General features: G+C 34.6%; 3 protein-coding genes across 7 annotated transcripts; 1 reads left to right on the top strand and 2 right to left on the bottom strand.

The window, feature by feature from the left end:
* The first annotated feature begins 55 nt into the window (after positions 1–55).
* On the top strand, positions 56–1,592 carry LOC100744657 (ER membrane protein complex subunit 3). The gene is made up of 4 exons (XM_003489475.3): positions 56–361; positions 463–719; positions 798–1,139; positions 1,209–1,592. Exons 1-4 carry the CDS (start codon positions 213–215, stop codon positions 1,217–1,219), a joined length of 759 nt encoding a protein of 252 aa, XP_003489523.1. The 5' UTR covers positions 56–212; the 3' UTR covers positions 1,220–1,592.
* LOC100744538 (nitrilase and fragile histidine triad fusion protein NitFhit) lies at positions 1,577–5,227 on the bottom strand. Of its 4 annotated transcripts, none has more exons than XM_012385682.3 (6): positions 4,092–5,227; positions 2,786–2,936; positions 2,550–2,705; positions 2,254–2,460; positions 1,970–2,182; positions 1,577–1,898 (listed from the first exon to the last, which is right to left on the bottom strand). In XM_012385682.3, exons 2-6 carry the CDS (start codon positions 2,894–2,896, stop codon positions 1,734–1,736), a joined length of 852 nt encoding a protein of 283 aa, XP_012241105.1. In that variant the 5' UTR covers positions 2,897–2,936; positions 4,092–5,227; the 3' UTR covers positions 1,577–1,733. The 4 variants fall into 4 exon arrangements, with proteins under 4 accessions (XP_012241105.1, XP_003489522.2, XP_024223431.1 ...); XM_003489474.4 differs by lacking the exon at positions 4,092–5,227 and adding an exon at positions 3,109–3,668; XM_024367663.2 differs by lacking the exon at positions 4,092–5,227 and adding an exon at positions 3,429–3,667.
* Positions 5,228–6,392: 1,165 nt separating this feature from the next.
* On the bottom strand, positions 6,393–24,334 carry LOC100744417 (tyrosine-protein kinase Btk29A). 2 transcript variants are annotated; one of them, XM_012385673.3, is made up of 12 exons: positions 24,211–24,334; positions 14,891–14,952; positions 14,569–14,652; positions 11,158–11,222; positions 9,887–9,952; positions 9,530–9,658; positions 9,254–9,447; positions 8,773–8,944; positions 8,009–8,177; positions 7,806–7,924; positions 7,471–7,723; positions 6,393–6,976 (listed from the first exon to the last, which is right to left on the bottom strand). In XM_012385673.3, the coding sequence occupies exons 2-12, from the start codon at positions 14,930–14,932 to the stop codon at positions 6,875–6,877; spliced, it is 1,395 nt and encodes a 464-aa protein (XP_012241096.1). In that variant the 5' UTR covers positions 14,933–14,952; positions 24,211–24,334; the 3' UTR covers positions 6,393–6,874. The 2 variants fall into 2 exon arrangements, with proteins under 2 accessions (XP_012241096.1, XP_033176607.1); XM_033320716.1 differs by lacking the exons at positions 14,569–14,652; positions 14,891–14,952; positions 24,211–24,334 and adding an exon at positions 11,346–11,441 and having other exon boundaries at positions 6,844–6,976.
* Positions 24,335–24,665: the final 331 nt, after the last annotated feature.

Raw genomic sequence — 24,665 nt, 5'->3', positions numbered from 1 at the left:
TACTGCAAAAAATACATTAAATACACTTTATTATCGGTGAGGTATGAATCATTATTTCTATATCGTGTCGTCTAGGGGGCTCCTGCTATGTATAACTGGCAACTGGTATTAACATGCACATATTCTTGCCTTTGTAAAATGTTCTTCAATCTATTTAGTTTTCTTACTTTTCTTCTTTCTTCCGCGTAAATTTCGGTGTAGCGACAAGTGGTATGGCTGAGTTGATTTTAGATCCAAACATTCGAGGATGGGTGTTCTTACCTATCGTTGTGATTACGTTTCTCGTAGGCATTATTCGACATTATGTTTCGATATTACTTGCCTCACAGAAAAAGGTTGAGCTTCATCAAGTACAAGACAGGTGATTACGTGAATCTATAAATTGTATATGTGAATATATAAATATAGTGTATTTCCAGCCTGTCGGAACATTTCATTATTATATACTTTGATGTTTTCTAGTCAAGTGATGATACGCTCTAGGCTGCTAAGAGAAAATGGTCAATATATTCCAAAAATGGCATTTATTAGCAGAAGGCATTTCTTTAATAATGAAGAGACAGGATATTTTAAAACACAAAAACGTGCCCCAGTATCGCAGAACCCAATGACAGATCCTAATATGATGACAGATATGTTAAAGGGAAATGTAACTAATGTTTTACCAATGGTATTAATAGGTGGCTGGATTAACTGGATGTTTTCTGGCTTTGTAACAAGTACGTTCAAAGGGTTATATGTATGATCTAGAGCATAAATTCAGTCTTCTCAAATTAACAGCAATAATTATATTTTAGCTAAAGTACCATTTCCTTTGACATTACGTTTCAAACCAATGTTGCAACGTGGTATAGAATTAGCTACACTTGATGCTGCATGGGTTTCATCTGCATCTTGGTATTTCCTTAATGTGTTTGGATTACGTTCCATTTATACACTTGTCCTTGGAGAAAGCAATGCTGCTGATACCTCCAGACTTTTACAGGATCAAGTATCAGGTGCTGCAATGTCTATGCCACCAGATCCAAAAGCTGCTTTCAAATCAGAATGGGAAGCATTGGAAATATATGAACATAATTGGGCGCTGCAAGGAGTTGAAGCAGATCTTATAGGATCCCAAAGAATAGATACAAGTGAAGGTATGTGGATATGACTAATGATAAATTTTATATTAGCCTCTTATTTTAATAATACTTTGTATCTTATAGGTAGCAAATAATAAATATTACATCTATATCCATAGATATAGCATGTGCCATTTTTGGATAAATAATTGAAGTTTTAATAAAATTACTAAATGAATTAATAACTTGAATTATCATAATAAATGATGTATAATTTATTGCATTCTTTATAACATTCTACAAAATATTATTTTATATTTTATTAGAATATCTGCATTACAATTTCTTAGTAATTTGTTATACTTTCAGTTTCATATGTACAAAAATTGTCCACAATTACAATTGTAGCAATATATTTTCACCTACTTTACATCTTTACGGTACAAATATTTATAAGTTAATATTTATAAGTTATATTAGACAGTATGTACAATACAGTTCATCATAATAAATGTTTGTTTTATATATGTATATTAAGAGAATATAATGTTTATTACATTTCAATCCCTAGTTACTTTACATAAAATATCGGGCTTAGCACGAGCATTTGCTCTTTTCCTTTCTTTTTGCTAATTATGTAGATATATACGCATATATACATCATTTAAATTAAAGATTACAGGGTTCTATTTTAGGATATATATCTGTTCGACGATGATTTTCGCACGGCATATTTTGCCGAATTTGTTTTAATAAGTTTAAATCAATTTCTGCTAAAACCATATCAGTTTTTTCACTACACTGCGCTACTATAGTTCCCCATGGATCAATAATCTGACAAAATTTTATACATATAGCATCATATTTAATGTAATAAAACTAGCATAAACTATAAAATTATTTACCATTGCATGACCCCAACTCACTCTCTTTTTGTTATGTGTACCAGTTTGAGCTGCAGCTATAACATAACATTGTGTTTCTATAGCCCTTGCACGCAATAATACCTCCCAATGAGCAGCACCTGTTTGATATGTAAATGCTGATGGATATGTGAGAATTTCCGCTCCCATATTTCTTAATGAAAGAGATAATTCGGGAAAACGCATATCATAACACTAATATTACTGTTAAGTAAATACAATTTCTTAGACTTGAAGAACAAGATTATAAAATTTAAAAAGGATACAATACTGAGACCTAATTTACCAGCTGGTGTTGATATAGGTGGTTCAATCTTTTGCCCTGCTAAGACATAATCTGATTCCATCAATCTCACGCCAGTAATTTTATTGTTCATATCAAATAAATGGATTTTACGATAAATACTGGCTATTTCCCCTTCACTGTTTATTACAACATGTGTATTACTTATACGATTTTTATCGTCATTTAACTATAGATATGTAATTAGAATATATGGATTAATAAAAAACAATTGTAATATTTTTTTTTGTGAAGAAATAAAAAGAAATTTAAGCTTACTGCTTCATGTAATCCACCTAACGATAACCAAATTTTATTTGCTTTAGCAATTTCTTTGTAGCTTGATATTATTGATCTATTCAAAGGTTGAGCCATGGCTATTATATCTTTTTTATTATCGGCTAAATAATCACAGGCTTCAGGAAAGAAAGCAATCTATCAAAGTATTGTAAAAATTTATATAAATATAAATAATATTAAAAAAATGAAATTAGAGTTTTATTGTATGTGCTTACACAAGCTGTCCTAGATTTAGCCCTCTCAGCTAGTTCTCGTACAGTTTGTAAATTTTTTCCTTTATCATTTGTTGATGTCATTTGACATACTGCAACTAATGGGTGTGCCATAGTACTAAATTTAGCGATAAGATGTCCTAAAAACTGTTTTCTAAAAGATCAAGTTATAAGATGATTAAAAATAAGTGATAAGAAAGTTCTTTGTGTTTTATGTTTGGATCAATATAAAATTTTTTATAGACAAAGTTAAGTTACATTTACTACAAGTAACTTACTAGATACACTTATACATTTTCTTATTACATTTTCTTTCCAATTATTACCTGTGATATTTAATAATAGAAAAACTGCTTAGAAAATGCATGCTCATCGCTTATTTACGTTACACGTATATAGGAACATTTGATAATACAGAAATATCAATGTTGAAATGGGATACATTAATAGATATATACTAATAAATATATATTTTATAATGACGTTTTGTTTAAAGAAGAAAATAATTTCTATAAATCGTAAAGTATGCCTATATAAGAATTATACATATATAATAAGTTTTTACAAATTTATAAAATAAATTATCAAAATTTTATAGGTTAACGAAAAGTAAGTATTCAATGTCGCGCACTCGAATTGTGCTCGCGCAGTCATGAGCCATCTACCGGCTACTGCAGACCCTCTGAAACAAAGTTTCAATCAGTTTGAATTCTGTGACTGCTGTGTTATGTTTAACTTGTAATCGCGTTAATACATAAAAAAAAAGTTTTGCTGCATGTTTATACCGTTGGTGTTTGATATTTATGCTTCATGCCAATAGAGTGCGATATAAAAGTAACAATAATAGTGGTAAAGTACTTTTATGAATATGATAAAAATCGTCCTCGAAATCAATGGATTGTGGAATGTGTAGTAATCGTGAATTTGTAATGAAATAAACTTCTATCGGTGAGTCAACTTTATTTTTTTATGCCATCGTTCATATAATTTTTAAAATTATTAGCTCCATATATATACTGATAAGATCCTTTATCAACAAAAAGGTATTAATAGTGCAATTGAGTTTTCGAAGGTTACGGATTATTGTATATTCAACAAATGTCTAATATTCTAATTTCCCTAATGATGTATCATAAACTTAAATTCACGTGACTACAATTACAATTTTAGTGAAGATTGTGCTGATTATTAAGGTAACCTATTTTTGTTAAACTCTTTTTATATTATGCCGATTTTTATGTTAAATTTCTTTCGAATGGCTGGATGTTCTGCTTTTTATGGAGGATGGTGCTTGTATTTTGTCACTCACCTTTATATGTTGCTGAATTGTTTAAAATTCCCGCTTCGTGATGTGCTCCTACATGCATATATTCACCCATACTATCATTAAGCACGCCAGTTCTAATTACAATTATGTTTTTCGAACATATTGAAGCGTAATATAACGTATCCTCGCGAAGAATATTTATTCTCATATGTAGGGATTTTTCATACATGCTATATAATCTACATCTACATGATACCTTTGGTAAAGATACAAATTCTCGTGCAGACGTTTAGAACTTCACGTGATCTTTCCTGTGGCGCATGTTACTTCCGCTAAAGTATTTCACGATGGACGGGAGTTGCCCAAAAAGACAGCCTATGAAATTTTCGACCTCAATTAGACAATAATATCTTTGAACAACATAAATATTTAACTGTTACGGCTTGAGCACGACGCGAATTAACACTATTGTGCAATATTCTGAATGATCAATACGACTTTTGCGTGAACAGACATTGACAGACGCTTGATATAATTCAAACAATTAAAACGAAATTTTTCTCTAATGTACATATATGTATACAGTATCTCTTGCTAAAATATCCTGATAATTATGAATTAAAGAATATAAGAGTTTTTTTAAAGGGTTTTTTACTCTAAGATTAAAAGTATAAAGTTCTATATTTGAACTTTCGACCATTCGTGGGGAGACGCGATCTCGAAGAAGCGTGCCAACGGGGGTCGTAAATTCTCGTTACGATTTGAATAATTGGCGCCACGAATCGTTCCATCCCTTATTTCGGTTAAGATAATAAGGGTGGTTGAATAAATATACCGCTGATATTAACAGGTCAATATATATTTCCAAAGATCCAACAACTTCAAAGTGGTACAATGTTGCATATGTGGAATGCCAAACTACGAATGAATACGACCTGAGACTCGTTTTATGTTGGCGACTGTGATGTATCTTTTGTCGATTGACTGTCTTCGATTTGGAAATTCTGCTGACTGACTTCTGACTCCTTCTGTTCCTCGAACTGTGTTTTAACTCCAGCTGGTTTTAACTGACTATTCGCTCTTATGTTATTATGGAGGAAAGCTCGGTAAGCGTGTGCTCTTTGAACGAAGAACGCGGATTCGTTGTTTACACTTTTCGTCAGGAAAGTGAGCATAACGATCCGCGATGTCCATTGGTTATGACCCACGTTAATGAATGCAGATAGGAGGAGGAAGCTTCCTACCAACGTGGATCGTGAGTGATCTTGTTCATGGGAAACACCAACTTTTCCGTTAGACAATATTCGTTTTTCGCGTTAGGTAACTACCCGCTTCCTCCGTGATTTTTACCTAAACCTAACAAATAACACCTAACCTAACAACAAACCTAATAACAAACCTAAGGACTGTTCTAAGGACCAGCCATACGCAGAAAATACAGGATTGAAGATTCAGTTAAAAAGATTCTGTTTATGGTGGTTCCTTAGGTTTATTGAGGGTCTGAATTACTGTGCGTGGGCCTTTGACGATCAGACCATGAAGGACGGCGCACGGACTGCCCCACGTGACGTAACAATATTCTTAAAGTTACATGCTCTAAAATAATCTACTTTTATTTAAATTTGTATTATTAAGATATCGTCAAGCTAGGTAGAGCTCGCTCTATGAAAGATACAATAACAATTGGTGAAAATGCGTCTATTAGGCGAGTAATATTGTTATTAATGATTCTAAATCTACAAATAATACTGGTAATACAACAGGACATGTTATTTTTCTTTATTCTATTTTATTAAATTGTCATAGTATATAATACACAAGTGAGACATTCATTTATTAAATTCACTTATCAAGCAGAAATAATGTTCTCATTCGTGGAGTTACGTTTAGTGTTCTCGTTAAAAAGTCGATAACAAAAGGACAGTACACGTTTCTACGGCAAAATCACAACTTACTAATATATCCTGTTCGAAGGACAATCAATAAATACTACTGTTCTATTTGTAAATGCATTCGTATCGTTGCGTGGAACAGATACTCTGAAACTCATGATGGACAAGACAGGGGGTTGGAGAGTTGAAGATTAGGATAGATTGAAAAAACCTGATATATCCGAGAAACACATAATAATCACGCACTCGGATCGTTTTAGTTCGACGAGAAAAAACAACATCTAAAATGTCTATAGTAAAGAGGAAATTTTTGAAAGTTGATTTAGATCATAGAAGGAAAGAGAAAGAAAAGAAAGAGAAAGACAGAGAGGGGGAGCGAAGGGTACGAGGGTAAAGGGTCGCGATGCTGCAGGGTCAAATAATGTCGTATTAATATTGTTCTTCTTCCTTCTTTTTTTTTTTTTTTGTTTGCTTTTCTCGTTTCTTTTCTGTTGTTTTGTAAGCTGCGTTAATACAATCGTTGAAATCGACACACATACTTTCGGGACACACACACAACTTTTATTTGCCTTTAGTGGCTCGTATCGCCTTGCAAATTTCAATCCACGGGTGTCCGTAGGAACTGCAAATGTCACAGACGTTCGACGAGCTTGATGATGGTTGACTAGGTTGGTGGCCGGGTGTACTTGGTGAGGATGACCCTTCTTTCTTTAATTTACACGTGGATGACGAGAGATGTAGAAAATCAACCGAGGGTGGTAGAGTGGCGGGTGCACGTGTTTTACGTGATGACGGTAATGTTGCTGAGTTGTACGACGATGACGAGTTAGACGATGGTAGTATTGAGGGCGATCGCTCGAGCGATGGAGATTTTGCCGCCTGTATTGACCGGCTCGAAGGCGACGATAGGCGCATACACCGTAGAAGGTTGAGTCAATCATTGAGCAGACCTTGAGACACACTGATTAGCTGCTCCTTCAGTACGCGGAAGGAGGGTCGTACTTCCGGGCAATGGGCCCAGCATTTTCGCATTACCTAAAACACAAATAATCAATTAATATACAAATAGAGTTCCTGTTAAAGTCTTGGGGTTGTTGTAGGATGATCTTATTAGAAGAATTCCTTGAAAATAATCATGTTTATTTCTTTACATATTATGTATACTGAGTGATTCAGGTAACTGTTTCATGTTATAATTCCGTTAGCATTGCAGAAAAATGTCAAAGGAGGAACATGAATGATCCAAAAAGTACTATATCCGTAGGACCATGTCTTTTTTGGAAGTACAGTGGTGTATGTGCAATCAATAATTGCTTTATCTTTTTAAAATGGGAATGCATACTTTTTATTACATAGATAGATTTCTCTCGTCATTCTATGTAAAAGAGCCATCCATCATCATCCATCTTTCTCCTTCGACATTTTTCTCTAACTGTACTGGTAACAGAGTTATAACATGAAGCAGTTGTGTGGACCACCTTGTACATCATAGCGTAAATAATTTGGAATACGATATGGCTATAGCAAACCTCGTAGACTTCTTTGAAGCAGGCTTTAGGTCTTTCCAATATGATTCCGCGTTGCACTCTTTCCACAACTTCGGTGTTTTTTAGGCGACCATAAGGCATCTTTCCGCATGTGAATACTTCCCACATAAGCACTCCATAGGCCCAGACGTCTGATTTTGAGCTGAAGCGAGTGTAGTTCAGCACTTCTGGGGGCGCCCATTTGATTGGAAATTTGGTGCCTCCGCTACTAGTATACTGGTCATCCAGTACATACCTACAACGAAATTAAAAGATTTCTAATTAGTAACTATGAACAAGGAGTACAAGAAGCTGCATAATGCAGGAAAGGTTTTCACCTTGCTAATCCAAAATCTGCAACTTTTACCACATTTTCTGAGCCCACTAAACAATTGCGTGCAGCAAGATCTCTATGAATGTAGTTATGCCTTTCTAAATAAGCCATGCCTTTGCAAACCTGTAATTCAGAGTATTTCAATTAGCATTAATAATTAGAATGATTAAGAAATGAAGGAATGACATTTAGCAATTTTGAATTTACCTGTATGCACATGTCTAAAAGGAGACCAACATTTACTCCTAGAGTTGCTTCATGACGACGGAGGTAGTTGAGCAGAGATCCATGTCGCATGTATTCAGTGACAATATATATTGGTCTGTCCTTACTGCAAACGCCATATAGTTGGACCAAATTCTGATGTTGAAGTTTCCTATACCCAATAATTTAACATTTGTCATTCTCTAAATTTATTTCTTAACACTACAATTATTAACACGTTGACTGCCACGACACCTGTATTTGGGTGTCAGCAAAGTTTCTGGTCAGATCGCGTAATCCATATTCGGGTGTCGCTTATTTGACTACTTGTGAAGGATTGTCGTAGGTATTTGAAAAGATATTCCATAATAATAAAACTGTCCAATTGTTATACAAGTAATACGAAAATGGTTTATTAAAAAAATTATTTAGAATGTAAAACTTATTTCTAAGTTTTTAATTTTTCTTTTCGACGTTGTAACGAATTAGGGCAGAGATTTTAAGTTATACCGTTCCTTGCTCGGCCAAGATTTAAACTGAATTTGCAGAAACTGAAGAGATGAGAAACAAATGCAAAGGAATGGAAACAAAAAAAACGAGAGATCATTCTTGAGACCATCACTTGAGCGACTCGCATTATTAAAATATTGATGAGAGTACCTAACAGAGAACGCTCGGTACTGCTGCACGCGTGGCCTGACGGAGATTTCTTTGAAAACACGCGTGGCAATCAACGTGTTAAAAGATTGATTTAATTATCGGCTTACGTCATCACTTTAGCTTCCTCTATAAAATCATCTTCAGACATCGTGCCTTCCTTCATCATTTTTACTGCAACATCTATAGAACCGCGCCATTTTCCTCTTCGCACTACGCCAAATTGTCCAGAGCCAAGTTCTTCCAACAAGTGCAATTCTGCTGGATCAATCTCCCACTTATCTGTAAATCAAAGATTTGCTACAGCATTCTGCAGAAAATGGCTTACTTCTTAACGCCTTTTTAATTCCCTTTTTTCTTTTGGAAATTACTAGACTATGGATATTTATGCAGATTCATATTTTCATGAGCAGAATTAAAGAAATAAGATTTAGATTTTTGAAAGCAGAAGATTTGTTTTGCCTCCTGAATATTATAACGTGTATTCTATCTTAGATATTTTATACATTTCTATATATTATGTGACCAGCATACATTTTTCTTGATAATTCCCATAAATATATGAGAATCTATAGTCTCGAAATTACAAACCATGACTGAGGCCAGCAGTTGGTGGCACAGGGCGATCACAAGGACTGGTTTTCAGTCTGCTGGCTAGTCCACCGCTATTGTGCCTGTGATAGTTAACCAAGTCTGGTATTGAGCCACAGCAATGTTTTTCGGACAGATAAAACTCTCCTCTAGTGTTTTGTTTGATGTGATAGTGCTTTACGTGAGGATGTGGGCTATAACGATATGAATATCTTCTTATTAATTTTTTCTACAATTGTTATCGTATAAGGTAGTATCGTATGTGAAAACACTTACACTTTAGTGTAGAGAGAAAGCGTGTACAGCCCTTTGGTAGACGAATTACGTACGACGAAGCAACCTTCCTTATCCTCCTGTTTGAGCAATGATTCTGCACGTTGTCTGGACATATCACCCACGTACCACCTACAATTCCAATCATTATATTTCAATCATCATTACATATAGCGTTCGTTCGTTATTTAGTTCCTTATTTATTATAATCTATAGTTTCCGGCTTACATGATATTTACATTTACATTCTGAAATCTTATCTTACTAATTACTCAATTCAATCCATTTTATCACTACCTCACAACATTATATAACATTAAAAAAGCATAAATTATGTATGAACTCCCTGCAGGTACGTACTCATATTTCTGAAGACCCAGGAGTTCCTTTTCCTTCACGTAGTTGCTAGGAATGTAACCGATGGATCTGAAAGGAGAATCAGAGGTTACAATTAATTGTTCTACGTTATTCTCTGTCCAAACTATTCTATAAATATTGTACAAACATTGTGCAATTATTAACAAACCGATGTCACGGAAATTTGATGAAACTTCGCAAACGAACATTATGCTTAAGTTTTGATAAAATCCAATTATGAATTTATAGCAGACAAAGTAACATCATATTGTGTAATGGACGTCATTTTATCATTATCCTGCTTCGTTTCCACGCACATATTCGGTGCTCAAATATGCAAAACGAATAGGCAATTTTGATTGTGTCAATATCATTTGTGTGTACGTCGATTGCTCTACATATTTCAAAATTTCAAAAGTGACGTAACTCAAACAAGTATGCTTTTGGGAAGAGCAAAGAACTATTTCTGAGCTTGAACAGTAGATAATTGTTTACCAAACCGGCAAAATGTTGGTCAAATTGGTAACATAATTCATAACGGTTAAGAATATCATCCCCTTAATCTCATTATCAATAAAATTAGGTTTAAATTGTAACATTATTGTTAGTGAAAAAATGTAAGCTATTTTTTATAGCAATAAATGCAGAATATTATTTTATAAAAGCTAGTTAGTGGACTGACTTATACCACTATGTTTATCAGTCCTTTACACATGCAGCACGCTAATATAAATATTTTACATGCTAAGTACAGTTTCCCTTGGCTCGTGTTTACTTGCTACACGTCTTATTTTAACGTTCGCCAGTCGAATCGTCTACCAACGAATGCATAGCCCTAATCTGCTTTTGGTTGCGTTAAGTAGTCATCAGGGAGTACGAAGAGAGGAACCTAAGCCATTAAAAGCACTCGATTGCCGAGCATGCAAATTGCTACGAAGATATGGGTATCGAGCGAAACGTCGTTAATCCTAATTACCGCTTGCAGCAAGGGTTTGCATAATTGGCTGGATCTAATTAAATTGAAGCTTGATCTCGATCGAAATCTTTCGATCCGATGTGTGGTTTTATTCGCTTGAATTAATGTTTGCTAAAATGGTAATAAGTTTTCAAGGAAATTTTAGAGAAAGTTTTAGGACAAAAGACGTAAATAAATAAATTAGAAGCGAGGCAACATATTAAAAATAAATGTAGCAAAAATGATTCTACGTAGAATTAAAATTACGCTCCTTTTGCTTTGCTCTTCTTTTGTTGAATATGATGCAGCCTTTACATACCCGTGTTCATCTTTGACTTTCCACCAATGTTCCTGAGAGTCATCCAGCACCTCGTACTCTGCACCCTGCAATACGAAACAATTTATTATTATTCTTTCATCATACTTGAATAATTTAAATTCCGTATACGATACGACGTTGACAAGTATCAATCAATGACTTTTAATTCTAACCGCGAATAATACAACCTTCGATGTGACTCTCGATGACAATGTATCTCCAAATGATCTTAAACTTGAACGAAACAACTTCGACTAATGTTAAAAACCAACCATAACCTCGACAACCATCCATGATTTTCACCTTGATTGAAAATGCTATGACTTTGAGAATCGTCGATCATTTTCAAGTTATTCTGAGCGTCGATTATTCGACCTCGATCATTACGCGTCATGATTGTCAAATAACCTCAACCGGAAGTTACACTGAATGGTATGACTAGTGAATCGTATTTAGTGAATTGTTGAACACCACAAAATATAATACGTTAAATTTCGCGAGTAACAAACGTGTCTATCGTCGATCTATTTATTGTATGTATTAAGCTCGTTAATTCAATTTTTTTTCTTTTTTTTATTTTATTTAGTTGTTTACATTCACAATTTGTCCGATTTAGACATTTGGTAGAATTTTTTGGCTGTTTGATTATCATGTGGGTGGCTACTCCCAGCGGGATACTATCTTCGTGTTTGTTAGGTTATATCCTTTGTGTTAATTCAATTTATTCACATATTTTGGTCCTTATTGGTACAGCGAGGATTTAGAAAACTATGCTGGAACGTCTAGTAAATTTTCGAAAGCCATAAAATATCTCTTTGTTAATTTAATGTCTGATGGAACGTGGTGCGCCGTACGTGTTCAAGTGTTAATGGGACCCAAGGTTTCTCTGCATATTAGAGGATAACCAGAGAGCCCGTGGAATGCCAGAGATGCTGCTGCTTACGTCGACAATAACATGATCGACGCAGGACATTACACGGACCGTTATTTAACCGCAGGATCCCAGCTGTATCCAGATTATAACTTGGAAATGTAACGCTGGTTTCGAATCTTCGCATAACGCCATGTGTTTTGAATTAAAACGGTCGCACGATCGACCAATAGTTTTAGAAAGGAAATTGCTGACGATGATCCTTGACCGAACTTTGTTTCCTCGTTAGAAGCATGTGGTGGTTTTAGGTGCGCCATCTATTGTCAAAAAGTTCTCAAACAGTTATATCTTTTGGTGAACTAAATATTGCTTGGTTGTTAGGTTAAAAGTAACCGTAATATTTTAACCAGACGGATTCTGTAGAAAGAAAAATTACATTTCTAACGACATATACATTTTTCAAAAATTCCTTATTTTCTCCGATTTTGCTTGCAACCTTTACTTTTATATTCTTTCTTTTGTAATATAATATATTAACACGCTGAATGTCACGACAGTTTTACAAGGTTTGGCCGTGGCGCCACGGTGAACTTTTTATTATGACATACATATAATATTGAAATATTACCTACAACAGATATGCTACGGTGTATAATCATCGCTAATGAATTTATCTCACTGAGGTCACCGGTAACCTCCGCGGCGCTGTAGTGCAATTTCACCCGATTCACTTACTTTTTGCGATTATCAATTATCTCATATTGTTTCTTCGCGTTGCTAAATAATTGTTCTACGTTATTGGATTCCGGGACCTATCATAAACCATAATCCATCCCTCGGTCATATTTATTCGGACCAGCAATAATCCTAAAGAATCGTCACAAGATGTGGCAGTTTTTACTTTATTGTCAATAATCTTAATTGCCATCAAACATCTTTCAAGTCGAAACGTTTTTTAGGGTTACTGTTCATTAAGGTAAAACACGGACATAGCGGGTTTTCCCATGTTCGACAGCTACTGGTGGCGGACGCACATAATATATTTCATGTATAAATAAAACTATTTTTATATGTTTTACACTGTCACCGGTAACCGGCCCTCAACTTGGCCGTGGGACACCGTGGAGGTTAAGTTAACCTAACCCCAACCTAATCCCATGGCATTGAACGTGTTAAGTAATGTAATATAATAAGAATATAATAAGAAAAAGCTCGTCAGTAAATAGGGTTCTATGGAACATTGTATCCGTATTTGTTACCGTTCTATTGCTTGTTTTCAAGTACTTACAAATTAGAATAGCTAGAATTAGACAAAAAATCGCGCGCAAATCATTTTTAATGATTCTTGCATATTTTCTTAAAATCGAAGAAGCTTTTCTGCAACGGAAAACATGATCACGCGAAATGTAACCTATCGAAGGTAGCAGAATTATTTAATCCATTTATCCACCTAAACTAGACGGTCTACTGTGTCAAGCCAGAACCAGGTCATTTTGGAACAAAAGTACTATCTGTATTTTCCGCAAGGAATGATCGAAAAAATTCAAGATTTTACTTAACTCCTTCGAAAGCTTTGGACAGCGGTGTAAAGTTTCTATATCCTCATAATTCAATTTGCCTGTTCGATTCTGTATGATATAGCGCATGAATCAAATCGATTTATAGTGGCGCGGTTATTAACGTAATATGTACGCGTGTTTGGATTCGATAGGACGAACAAGTGTTCGACGCGATTAAATTGTGGTTGGTCAAGTTCCATTTGAACCGATACAAACGGCGTAATTTATGTAGTTCAGTTTGCTACCATACCTTTTAGTTTGCATCGTGGTATAACACAGATTCTTAGGATAACATTTACCCTCATATGATATGATACGCTTTACTTTATCGACGTATGATTTTCATCTCTACGACGCGATCCGATTTGATTTCGTTTGGTACAGTTTGACATAACTGGCTACGATACGTACCATGTAATGCTAGTTTGCTTTTTTCCTTCTTTCACGCTGTACATAACACGATTCCAATCGATTCAGCTCGAGTGCACGCGCTACGATTTAATTCGATTTGATAGGAAACAATGCAGTTTCCTACCATAGACCGCGGTAACGTTCGGTTTAACGTCGGATCGTAAACTATATTCGCTACGTAGCTACTCTAGCTGAATGCGATTTCGTACCATTCGAACGCATAATTATTGGAATCTTCGCAAAGCACGAAAAGATATGGAAGGCCCATTCACAATCGAATATCGACTGTCGTTTGCTTTTATGTGATTCGGATTTCGGTTTCAATGGGCAATTATTGTGGCTTCAGGTTCTCCCCGATGTAATTAAAACTGCATTACAGAACCGTCCGTTAAACGATCCCGTGCATCGATCCTTTCTATCGCCGTTTAATCGCGTATTACATATTTTATAACCTATCGATACTCGTGAACGTCGTACCACGCGGATAAGTCGACTCATGATACGGTTTATTGTGAGTGTTGTTTTTTTTCATTCTTTCAATAAAAAAGCGAAAAACCGAATTTCCCTTACCTTTTCGAGGGACAAATCGCCACCCTCGATCGCTCGAAAAGGGTACAGAGCTACCACGACCTTCGTTCTCATCATTATCTTGTCCTGCAACATGTATTGATTGTTACTCAATTTATCATTTTTACGTTGTTCAATTAAATCAAAAAATTAGGTTACTTAATTATTTAATTACGGAGAATGTTTTCTTTTTTGAGAAGTATATTATTACAATGTGGTAAATAATGTTTTATGGAAAATAGTGATATTTATCTGTCACCTTGTTTTCTTGTGGCGGAAGGATATGTAGCTCGTTGAAATATGAAAGGAGGATTTGTTACTTTACCTTGGTTTTAGAAGATGGCGTCCCAGGTGTGCCCCCTGGCATTATTGGAGTCGAGGGGGTCCCTGTAACATAAACATTACAAGTTTTCCTTAGCGATTGATTTGTTAAAATAAAAGATACGTTTATTTTAAAATCGATGTATTTCATATACAGTCGTTTACGATCAAGAGTATTAAATATATTTCAGTATTGGACATATTGTACCAAGTTAAAACTGCAAAATGTAGACGCTTTATGTGGGGCAGAACTTAAAAAAAAAACGGAAATGTATTGTTATATTTTCTGACTTGAGTTTGTAGAAAAACTAATTTCCATCGTTCATGGAAGAGTTAATTTTAGTTACAAGTATATAATATAAAAAAAGGATATAATGAAGAAACACTTGTACGATCTGTTGAAGTAATTACTTCAAGAAAAACTCTACATCTTTGCTTTTGTATATCCGTGAACTGCAAACCGCTGTTACAAAGAGAATAGGATTTAGTGAAAAAAATTCCAAACACGGAGAGGTGCATATTATTGTGCCCTTGAATATAAATTTTGTTTTAGATTACAAGATCTAGAGACAAAAGAGCTATGAGTAGATTTCTATCGCTGTTTCTTGTAGCTTTCAACTACAGCTACACACCAAGGTTAACTTTTTGGTAATGTCCTTTGCTGTAAATATATGAACATGCTCTCTATCCTTTTTCTTCCTAGTGTATTGTATCACTGTAAGAGTGAGCATCTGGATCAGCATACACTATACTTATACTTGTTTCAATATATTTTTCTATTACAAATTCATCCACTCGTTCCTCTATCAGTCAACCCGAACAATATAATACATTAAATTAATAAATAATGATAAATAAATTGTTGATTTTTACCTCGTACACTATACCTGTACTTATAGTTGTTTCAACATATTTTTCTGTTACAAATTCATCCAGTCGTTTCTCTATCACTTAACCTCAACAATATCACACATTAAATTAATAAATAACGATAACAATTTACTTGATTTTGATCTCAATATACCTGTACTTACATTTCTATATATTTTTCTATTACAAATTCATCCAGTCGTTTCTCTATCACTTAACCTCAACAATATCATATATTAAATCAGTAAATAATGATAAATAAATTGTTAATTTTTACCTCATACACTATACCTGTACTTGTACTTATTTCAATATATTTTTCTTTACAAATTCATCCACTCGTTCCTCTATCAGTCAACCTGAACAATATCATACATTAAATTAATAAATAATGATAACAATTTATTTGATCTTGACCTCATACATTGTACTTGTATTTATACTTGTTTCAATATATTTTTCTTTACAAATTCATCCACTCGTTCCTCTATCAGTCAACCTGAACAATATCATACATTAAATTAATAAATAATGATAACAATTTATTTGATCTTGACCTCATACACTATACCTACACGTATTTTTGAGGTTATTAAATGTATGAACAGAGGAACGCGTGGATGAATTGTAACATAGAAAATATATTTTAATACAGAAGTGTAAGTACAAGTAGAAATATAATTTGAGCTGGTCCTGATCCGCACGCTAGCAGTGTTACCCTATAACTGAAACCCCCAAAGCCGTCGTCGCCATTTTACTGTCTATGGTCTGCCTTCGTCCCAGTCTATTGTCTGTACGTTGTCGATGGCTTCAGTGCTTGAGAAAACTAAGAAGACCAGATGTAGAGTTTTCTTAGAAGTGGTGACCACTTCGACTACTCTCCCTAAAAACTCTACATCCCTACAAACAATTACCTCTTAATATCTTTTTTATTTCTCAAACCTAAATATTCATTTGTCTTAAATATTCAAATCTTGGTTTTGGCAACGCTTTTGTACATATATCTGCCAGTTGCTTTTCGCTTGTTACATACATTACATCAATTTCGCCCCTATTGTATAAATCTCGCAAGAAATGATATCTTACATCAATAATCAAAAATTACAAAATAATAATGATATCTTACATCTTCTTTGATGGAGTTCTGCACTCTTAATTAATTCCACGGCACTAGTATTGTCTACACATAGCCTATGCTTAAAGATCTCTATCTTCACCGTGTTGTCGAATGTTTCGAGGATGTCGAACCATTCTTGTCGTACTGTCATATGATCCGTAGCTCCTGAGTCGAATGTCCAAACATCATAGTTTGCCGTTTGTATCGTTGAGGTGCTTTCTAATAGACCAATTCCGCTGTGATCTCGATTTTGATTTCTGGTTTCTTGGTTGTCTCTACTGTTGTTTCCTTTATTATTTTTAAAGCAATTTTTACTGGTGTGGCCTTTCCTTTTGCATATAAAGCATCTAAAGCAATCCTTCTTTAGATGGCCAATTTTTCCGCAGTTAAAGCAACTTGGTCCTTGTTTCTCGTATTCATGTTTACTTGACTGCTTCTGCTGTTCCCTTTTATAATTATTACCTTTTGTTACCAGTGCCACCGATGTTTCCTGGTCGTCTTTCTTCCATCTAATTTCTTCCGTCATCAGCCTGGTACTAAGCCTGTCTAAGGTCTTCTTTTCTTCTTCCACGGAATCCCACGCACTGTGAAAATGATCGAATTTGTTTGGTAACACCGATAAAATGCGTGTTATCAGCATTTTCTCGCCAATTTCACTCCCAAGGGCTTTCATCTTCGCCGCTATGAGTTCCAACTTTGATAGGTTGTAAGAGACATTTTCAGATTCTTCCCATTTAAAATCGAAGAACTGCTTCTGGACCATATTTAAATTCTCATCCGACTTCATGTCATATACTGTATTCAGCTTTTTCCACATTTCATGTGCTGTCGTGCAACATAAAAGAAGATCCAACGGTTTCTTTCCTACTGAGGTCACGATTAATTTTCTCGCTAATCGATCTGCTTTCAAAAATCTTCCACGAGCGATTTCTTTCTCCGCGCTGTTACCTGGATGACACAAATTCCCTTCACACACGTTGATCAGGTCGTCATCTTCCTCCAAAAGTGTACGCATAACAAAACGCCACTGGAGCCAATTTTCTTCGCCGCGTAACATCTCGACCTTCGCACTTGCTGATTCCATTTTAGCACTATCCCTTATTTTACTAAGCACAACACTTTAACAATTTATTCACTTCACGTTGCTACCTTGCAATTTACAGCCCTGCGCCCATAACCTGTTGAGGTTATTAGATGTACGAACAGAGAAACGCGTGGATAAATTGTAAAGCACAAAATATATTTTAATACAGATGTGTGAGTACAAGTAGGAATATAATCTGAGCTAGTCCAAATCCACACGCTAGCAGTGTTGTCCTATAACTGAAAACCCCGAAGCCATTGTCACGTAAACTTGAGGGTTGGATGATAAAATAAAATAGCTAAGTCGTAACACAACTATTAATTTTGTTTTAATTAAACTTTATTATGAATTCAGCAATCACAATGGAATACACACTGAATTAACACACATAAATCACAATTCACTCCAACCAGGTTATGTAAAACTCAGTTACACCGATACGTTAAGTACGCGACTGTTATAAGGGTAGACACCGGTAAAGATATGTTGACTATTCTAAGGATACCGAATAAGTGAGTTTTACTGACGATACTGTGTCTGAGCAAAGCTAGGAGTGGGTGTGTCTAAGGACACGGAACTATCGGATTTGTTGATGACAATTTTGGTTAGGGAAGTGAGGGCAGTAGACACCGTTTCCGATTGGATAATAAGAAGGTTGGTGGTCCAGGAAGGGTTTTAACCGCCCTCGCGAGAAAGTTGCTAACGGAACGTACCAGACGCAAGGAAAACTAACTTTCCGTGTTAACCCGTAGTAAACAATAAACGTAAAAGGAAACCTAAGACAAGAGATACTCGCTTGGTCTGAAGGACCGTAACTAAGAAAATTCCAAGACCCCTGGTGGGTACTTAAGACTATTGAGGGTACGCTCCAAGGATGTGCAAACATCTGGGCGGGCACCACCCTGCCTGCGGTGCGTGGCCTGATCTCTGATGTGTCTACTGTCTATGGCCTGCCTTCGTCTCAGTCTATTGTCTATACGCTATCGATGGCTTCAGTGTTTGAGAAAACTAAAAAGACCAAATGTAGAATTTTCTTAGAAATGGTGACCACTTCAACGTAAATAATAATAACAATTTATCTGATTTTGACCTCATACACTATATCTGTACTTATACTTATACCTATACTTATGCTTGTTTCAATATATTTTTCTATTACAAATTCATCCACTCGTTCCTCTATCAGTTAACCTGAACAATATCGTGTATTAAATTAATAAATAATGACAACAATTTATTTAATTTTGATCTCATACACTATACCTGTACTTATACTTATTTCAATATATTTTTCTGTTACAAATTCATCCAGTCGTTCCTCTATCAGTCAACCTGAACAATATCATGTATCAAATTAATAAATAATGATAACAATTTACTTAATTTGATCTCATACACTATACCTGTACTTATAGTTGTTTGAATATATTTTTCTGTTACAAATTCATCCACTCGTTCCTCTATCAGTTAACCTCTTCAATATCATATATTAAGTTAATAAATAATGACAACAATTTATTTAATTTTGATCTCATACACTATACCTGTACTTATACTTATTTCAATATATTTTTCTGTTACAAATTCATCCAGTCGTTCCTCTATCAGTCAACCTGAACAATATCATGTATTAAATTAATAAATAACGATAACAATTTACTTGATTTTGATCTCACTATACCTGTACTTATACTTATTTCAATATATTTTTCTGTTACAAATTCATCCAGTCGTTTCTACTATCACTTAACCTCAACAATATCACACATTAAATTAATAAATAACGATAACAATTTACTTGATTTTGATCTCACTATACCTGTACTTATACTTATTTCAATATATTTTTCTGTTACAAATTCATCCAGTCGTTTCTACTAACTTAACCTCAACAATATCACACATTAAATTAATAAATGACGATAACAATTTACTTGCTTTTGATCTCACTATACCTATACTTATATTTCTATATATTTTTCTGTTTCAAATTCATCCAGTCGTTTCTACTGTCACTTAACCTCAACAATATCACACATTAAATTAATAAATAACGATAACAATGTACTTGATTTTGATCTCACTATACCTATACTTATGCTTGTTTCAATATATTTTTCTATTAAAAATTCATCCAGTCGTTTCTCTATCACTTAACCTCAACAATATCACACATTAAATTAATAAATGACGATAACAATTTACTTGCTTTTGATCTCACTATATCTATACTTATATTTCTCTATATTTTTCTATTACAAATTCATCCAGTCGTTTCTCTATCACTTAACCTCAACAATATCACACATTAAATTAATAAATGACGATAACAATTTACTTGCTTTTGATCTCACTATACCTATACTTATATTTCTATATATTTTTCTATTACAAATTCATCCAGTCGTTCTTCTATCAGTCAACCTAAACAGGGTCTGCAATTTAGAACTAGTTTTCATTTTTCGAAACATTCGCCATTAGTCTGAGTTTTTCACGGCAGCGAAGCTGCTTGGTTCGTTTCCTGGGATAATTATCGAATGTAGTATGGAGAAGACTTTGGAGAAGAGATCTCATAACTTACATCTAATGAGCTTACGTTGCTTGCGATGTTTTTAATGAATACTAATGAACTCTAAAATTTCGTTCTCCTTTCCTCCAAAGGAAAAGTCCGGTCTGCGAAGCGAGCTTTTTTAACCGAGAATAATTGCACTCATTCTCGTAGGAACGGTCTATGAATGAGAAAGAAAAGGACAACTTTTTTTTCTTTAATCTAACAAACAAATTCTACGATGTTCGCTTCTTTTCTCATCGTCTTAAATCGCCTTAATTAACAACGAATTATGAAATGGAAAGATTGCAACTTTTTGACGAAATATTTATTGGCAGAATAACCGATGCTGTTACGTAGGTAAGTTGTAAAGTGGAATTCAACTGGAATTATAGTGGATTTTATTATTGAGCCAATTAATCAACTCTTTCTCTCTCTCTCTCTTCTCGTTGGTAATTAAGTAGAGATTAAAAGTTTTCGTTCTATTTATTTCTCCGTTACGAGTTCAGACAATAATCGTAACGAACGTCCACAGAATATTATTCATTTATGAAACAGGATGTTGAAAAATTCGTTTAATTCGGACGACATCTTTGTTTGCATCAGACGTTTGAGAAATGCTGCAGTTAAACTTTGAACAGCGATTTGTCGATCTATAGTATAATAATTTATGATACAGAGAACTATAGTTAAAGTACAGTTCTCGAGAAGACTACAGAAAATGCTTTCGTTCAACGAATATCTGTAAAAATATCATTATATCAGATATTCGAACGTCTACGTTTCTAAATATCCAAATTTATTTTAAATAAAATGCAAATCATTTTGAGAAATAAAAAAAAATTCATATTACATAAACGATGAAATACAAATATTGACGAGATGAAATTCCTTTTTTTTTTGTGCCTAACCGAAGTGTCGAGCGTTAAAACAGCTACTCGTTTCGTAGAATCTCGCTCGAAGGTTTCAAACATTCGTCGCAAGCAAAGCAGACGAGCCACTCTATCGGGTGTTCTAATAACGCACGCGAACATCCAGTGAACACGCTAATAGACAACAATATATCCATTCGTGTTTTATGATACATTCTCTGTATCTCGTAATATTCGTTCCAAGCTAGGAAAGAATCATAACGAATCATAAAAAAAAAAATAAAAAAAAAAAACGGATATGAGAGGAAAAAAGAAATGACGAGAACAAACGATGGGTAGGTCATCGGCTAAATATTTTCGTTTGCTGTGAATCGACCGATTTACTTCGATGTCAGCGGTATCGAGCCTGATGTTTCGTTAATATTTTGCGAACAGCACGTCGAGCATCGTTTCGATATTCGCACAGCTTTTCCTCTTTTATAGTTTTCATTTCTATCTAGATATGTCGCAACAATAGAGTTGCAGCTTCGTTCTGCATATTTCCTTTCCTATCTTTTTTTCGTCTGTATATCTTTTTTTACCTCGAAGCGAACTCTGCTTCAAACGTGACCTTTATACGAGAATATGGCTGTGTTGCCAATTGTTCACTTGCCTGGCAACGAGACGGATGAATGAACATTTACAAAATTAAACGGATCAAGTTATCTTATCGAATAACGCGGCATCTCGTCGAATTTTATTTACTTTTAACGTCTCGTCGCTGATCTACGTTTCATATTTCTCCACGAGGAACGCTCGTCCAGTCGATCTATCCGACTTTCTTTCCAAATTACTGTTTTCTGTCTTCGTTATTCAATATGTACAGTACATCCTTCCATGGAACGCTAGAAGGAAACTGTTAGCTCAGTTTAACAAAATTGTTGCTAGTACTTCACACTCTGACAGTCGTAGCAAAAAAATTTTTTTTATTATTTAATTTGTACTTTACAATTTGTACATTCGGTAAATTCGGGGAGTTCTCTGGGAGAAAGATTCTATAGGTCTATTAGAGATATATACGGACTTTCTTTCATTTCATAAATATAAAGAAGAGAAAATTTCTTTAAGACCAATTGTAATCATAAGACTGCGAATTTGTATATTACATTTGTGGAAAATTTGAAGATGCAAAAATGCACTTAATGTATATGAAAATATAGAAATTTATCCAACGTATAATCCTCTCTATAACGTTCGGTGGGTAAAGTAATTCTCTACTTGGGTTTCAGTTTTTTAATTGTATTTATGGAAGTATCGTTTTGTATAAATATTCACGGTTTGATAATTACCAATTCGAATGTACCTAATATTAAAAAACTAGAACTAATACTTTCGACGCAGTCTTATGAGTCTCCTTTCTCAGAAGTATAGTATACAATAAGTATAGGCAGCAATAACGAGATATAATAACATTAAAAATATGAACTATGTAGTATATCATACGTTTCGTGTTATACTATTTGCAATAGGTTTGAAGGTATTACGTATTGTTCGAGAACATTGAGTTTGAGGATGTTTTCGAAACGAGCAATTTGCATCGATACCCGGTTTTCTCTACGGATCATATTTCTGTTTTCTCTTGGTTTCAGGCAGCGACTCTTTGTTGGTCTCAATTAGCGTGACGCGTAACGAGCTGCAGCTCGTTAGCTGACCGATTCGTTGATAAAATACACGATTCCATGATCCCTGTACAACCAACTGGATTTTTCGTTTTAATTACTCTTTCCTCTTAAAACTTTCAAACCTTTAGATCAACCGGATTCTAGTTGCCTGAATGATAACCATAATAGCACTTTCTTAACTAGCAAAGATTTTGCTTCGTTCACTGTTACGATCCTCACCAGTTCTAGTAACTGATTGATGGTGCTTCGAAAGCTTCTTGCACGATCGAGTTAACCCTTTGCACTTCTATATCGAGTGTGATTCGACATCAATTTTTATCTCAGGAGTTCCTTTGTCGAGTCCCACTCGACATTCTTTCATGTCCAAATCAATAGATGTCGCGCACAGGTTATCGATGCTCTTACCGAACTGGCTTACTTACCTAACTTATATCAATCTGCTCAGAGTTTGAAAATTGTATACCTGTCACCCTCTAAATATTTACGAGTGAAAGGCGCGAAATAAATAAGGACTTTGACAGTAGTGGTAGTGATGACTATATGCGAAAAGTAGATCTTGAGTACAATATAGTCGCTAAGCTTTGGGAGCTGCTGGTAACGAAATTGAAATAAAATTCCGAGTGCAAATGGTTAATACTATGGAGTTTCCTCCATATTTTTTTGGCGAAATTAGCAATGTTAATCAATTCCCTCGTATGACAGTAACAGGCTTGACAATAAGACGAAGATTTACAAGTGAATTGTACGAATTACAATTCGATCGATGGTATTTACGATACAAAATTGTAAGAATATGAAAACTGTTTGTGTAATAAATGTTTATAACCTATGCTTTGTCACTTGGTAATTTACTATCGTGTAAAAAGGTTTCAGTTTTACGTTCGTTAAATAAATAATTATGCCAGATGTTCGTGTCTCGTTCGTATTCGACGAAGAAAAGAGAAATATACTTTCTTCGATAATTGATCAATAAAGAGGTAAGATCGCGACTAGTGGCCAATTAGCAAACTAATCGTAGCAATCGGCTACTCTAGCACGCAACTTCGTGCTATCCTTCTGGTCGTCAGCTTTTATTTTATTTTTTTATTTTTTCTATTATTTAATTTGTACTTTACAATTTGTCCAGCTGGACATTCGGTAAATTTTTCTAGTGCTTTTATTTGAAAACATACCACGACGCCAGAAATTGCAACGGATCCATGATCCAGCCAAAGCGAGCCATCGAGCCTCTCCTATGCCTCCTTCCACACCACTTTTCTGAAGATGCTATCGTCGAACGTTTAAGTGAAAGCTCTAGAACCACACAGACTACGCGTGAACGCGCGTTTTACACAGGTATTTTTACCTCACCAACTACCCTCGAATTTCGTATGTTTTTACGCCGAATAAACAGAGAAAATAAATAAACAGAGAAAATAAATAAATAAATAATATAGAGAAACGGAGAAACACGGAGCAACTACGCGCGACGAAGAGACGTGGATTTTAAAGGGAATAATAGATATATATATAGTTAGGTTATCACTCGCGAACTGTAACCGAACTTCACGTGTTCCCGACGCGTCCCAAGAAACAGCCGAAGAAGAAAGATTTAATCGAGAGAAGAAATATTTTATTGCAAAGAAAT

This window comes from Bombus impatiens, unplaced genomic scaffold (genome assembly GCF_000188095.3).
Source record: "Bombus impatiens unplaced genomic scaffold, BIMP_2.2 scf_0332, whole genome shotgun sequence".
NCBI lineage: Eukaryota > Metazoa > Arthropoda > Insecta > Hymenoptera > Apidae > Bombus > Bombus impatiens.
The sequence above is the reverse complement of the archived record's forward strand: the minus strand, read 5'-3'. Positions and strand labels throughout refer to the sequence as shown.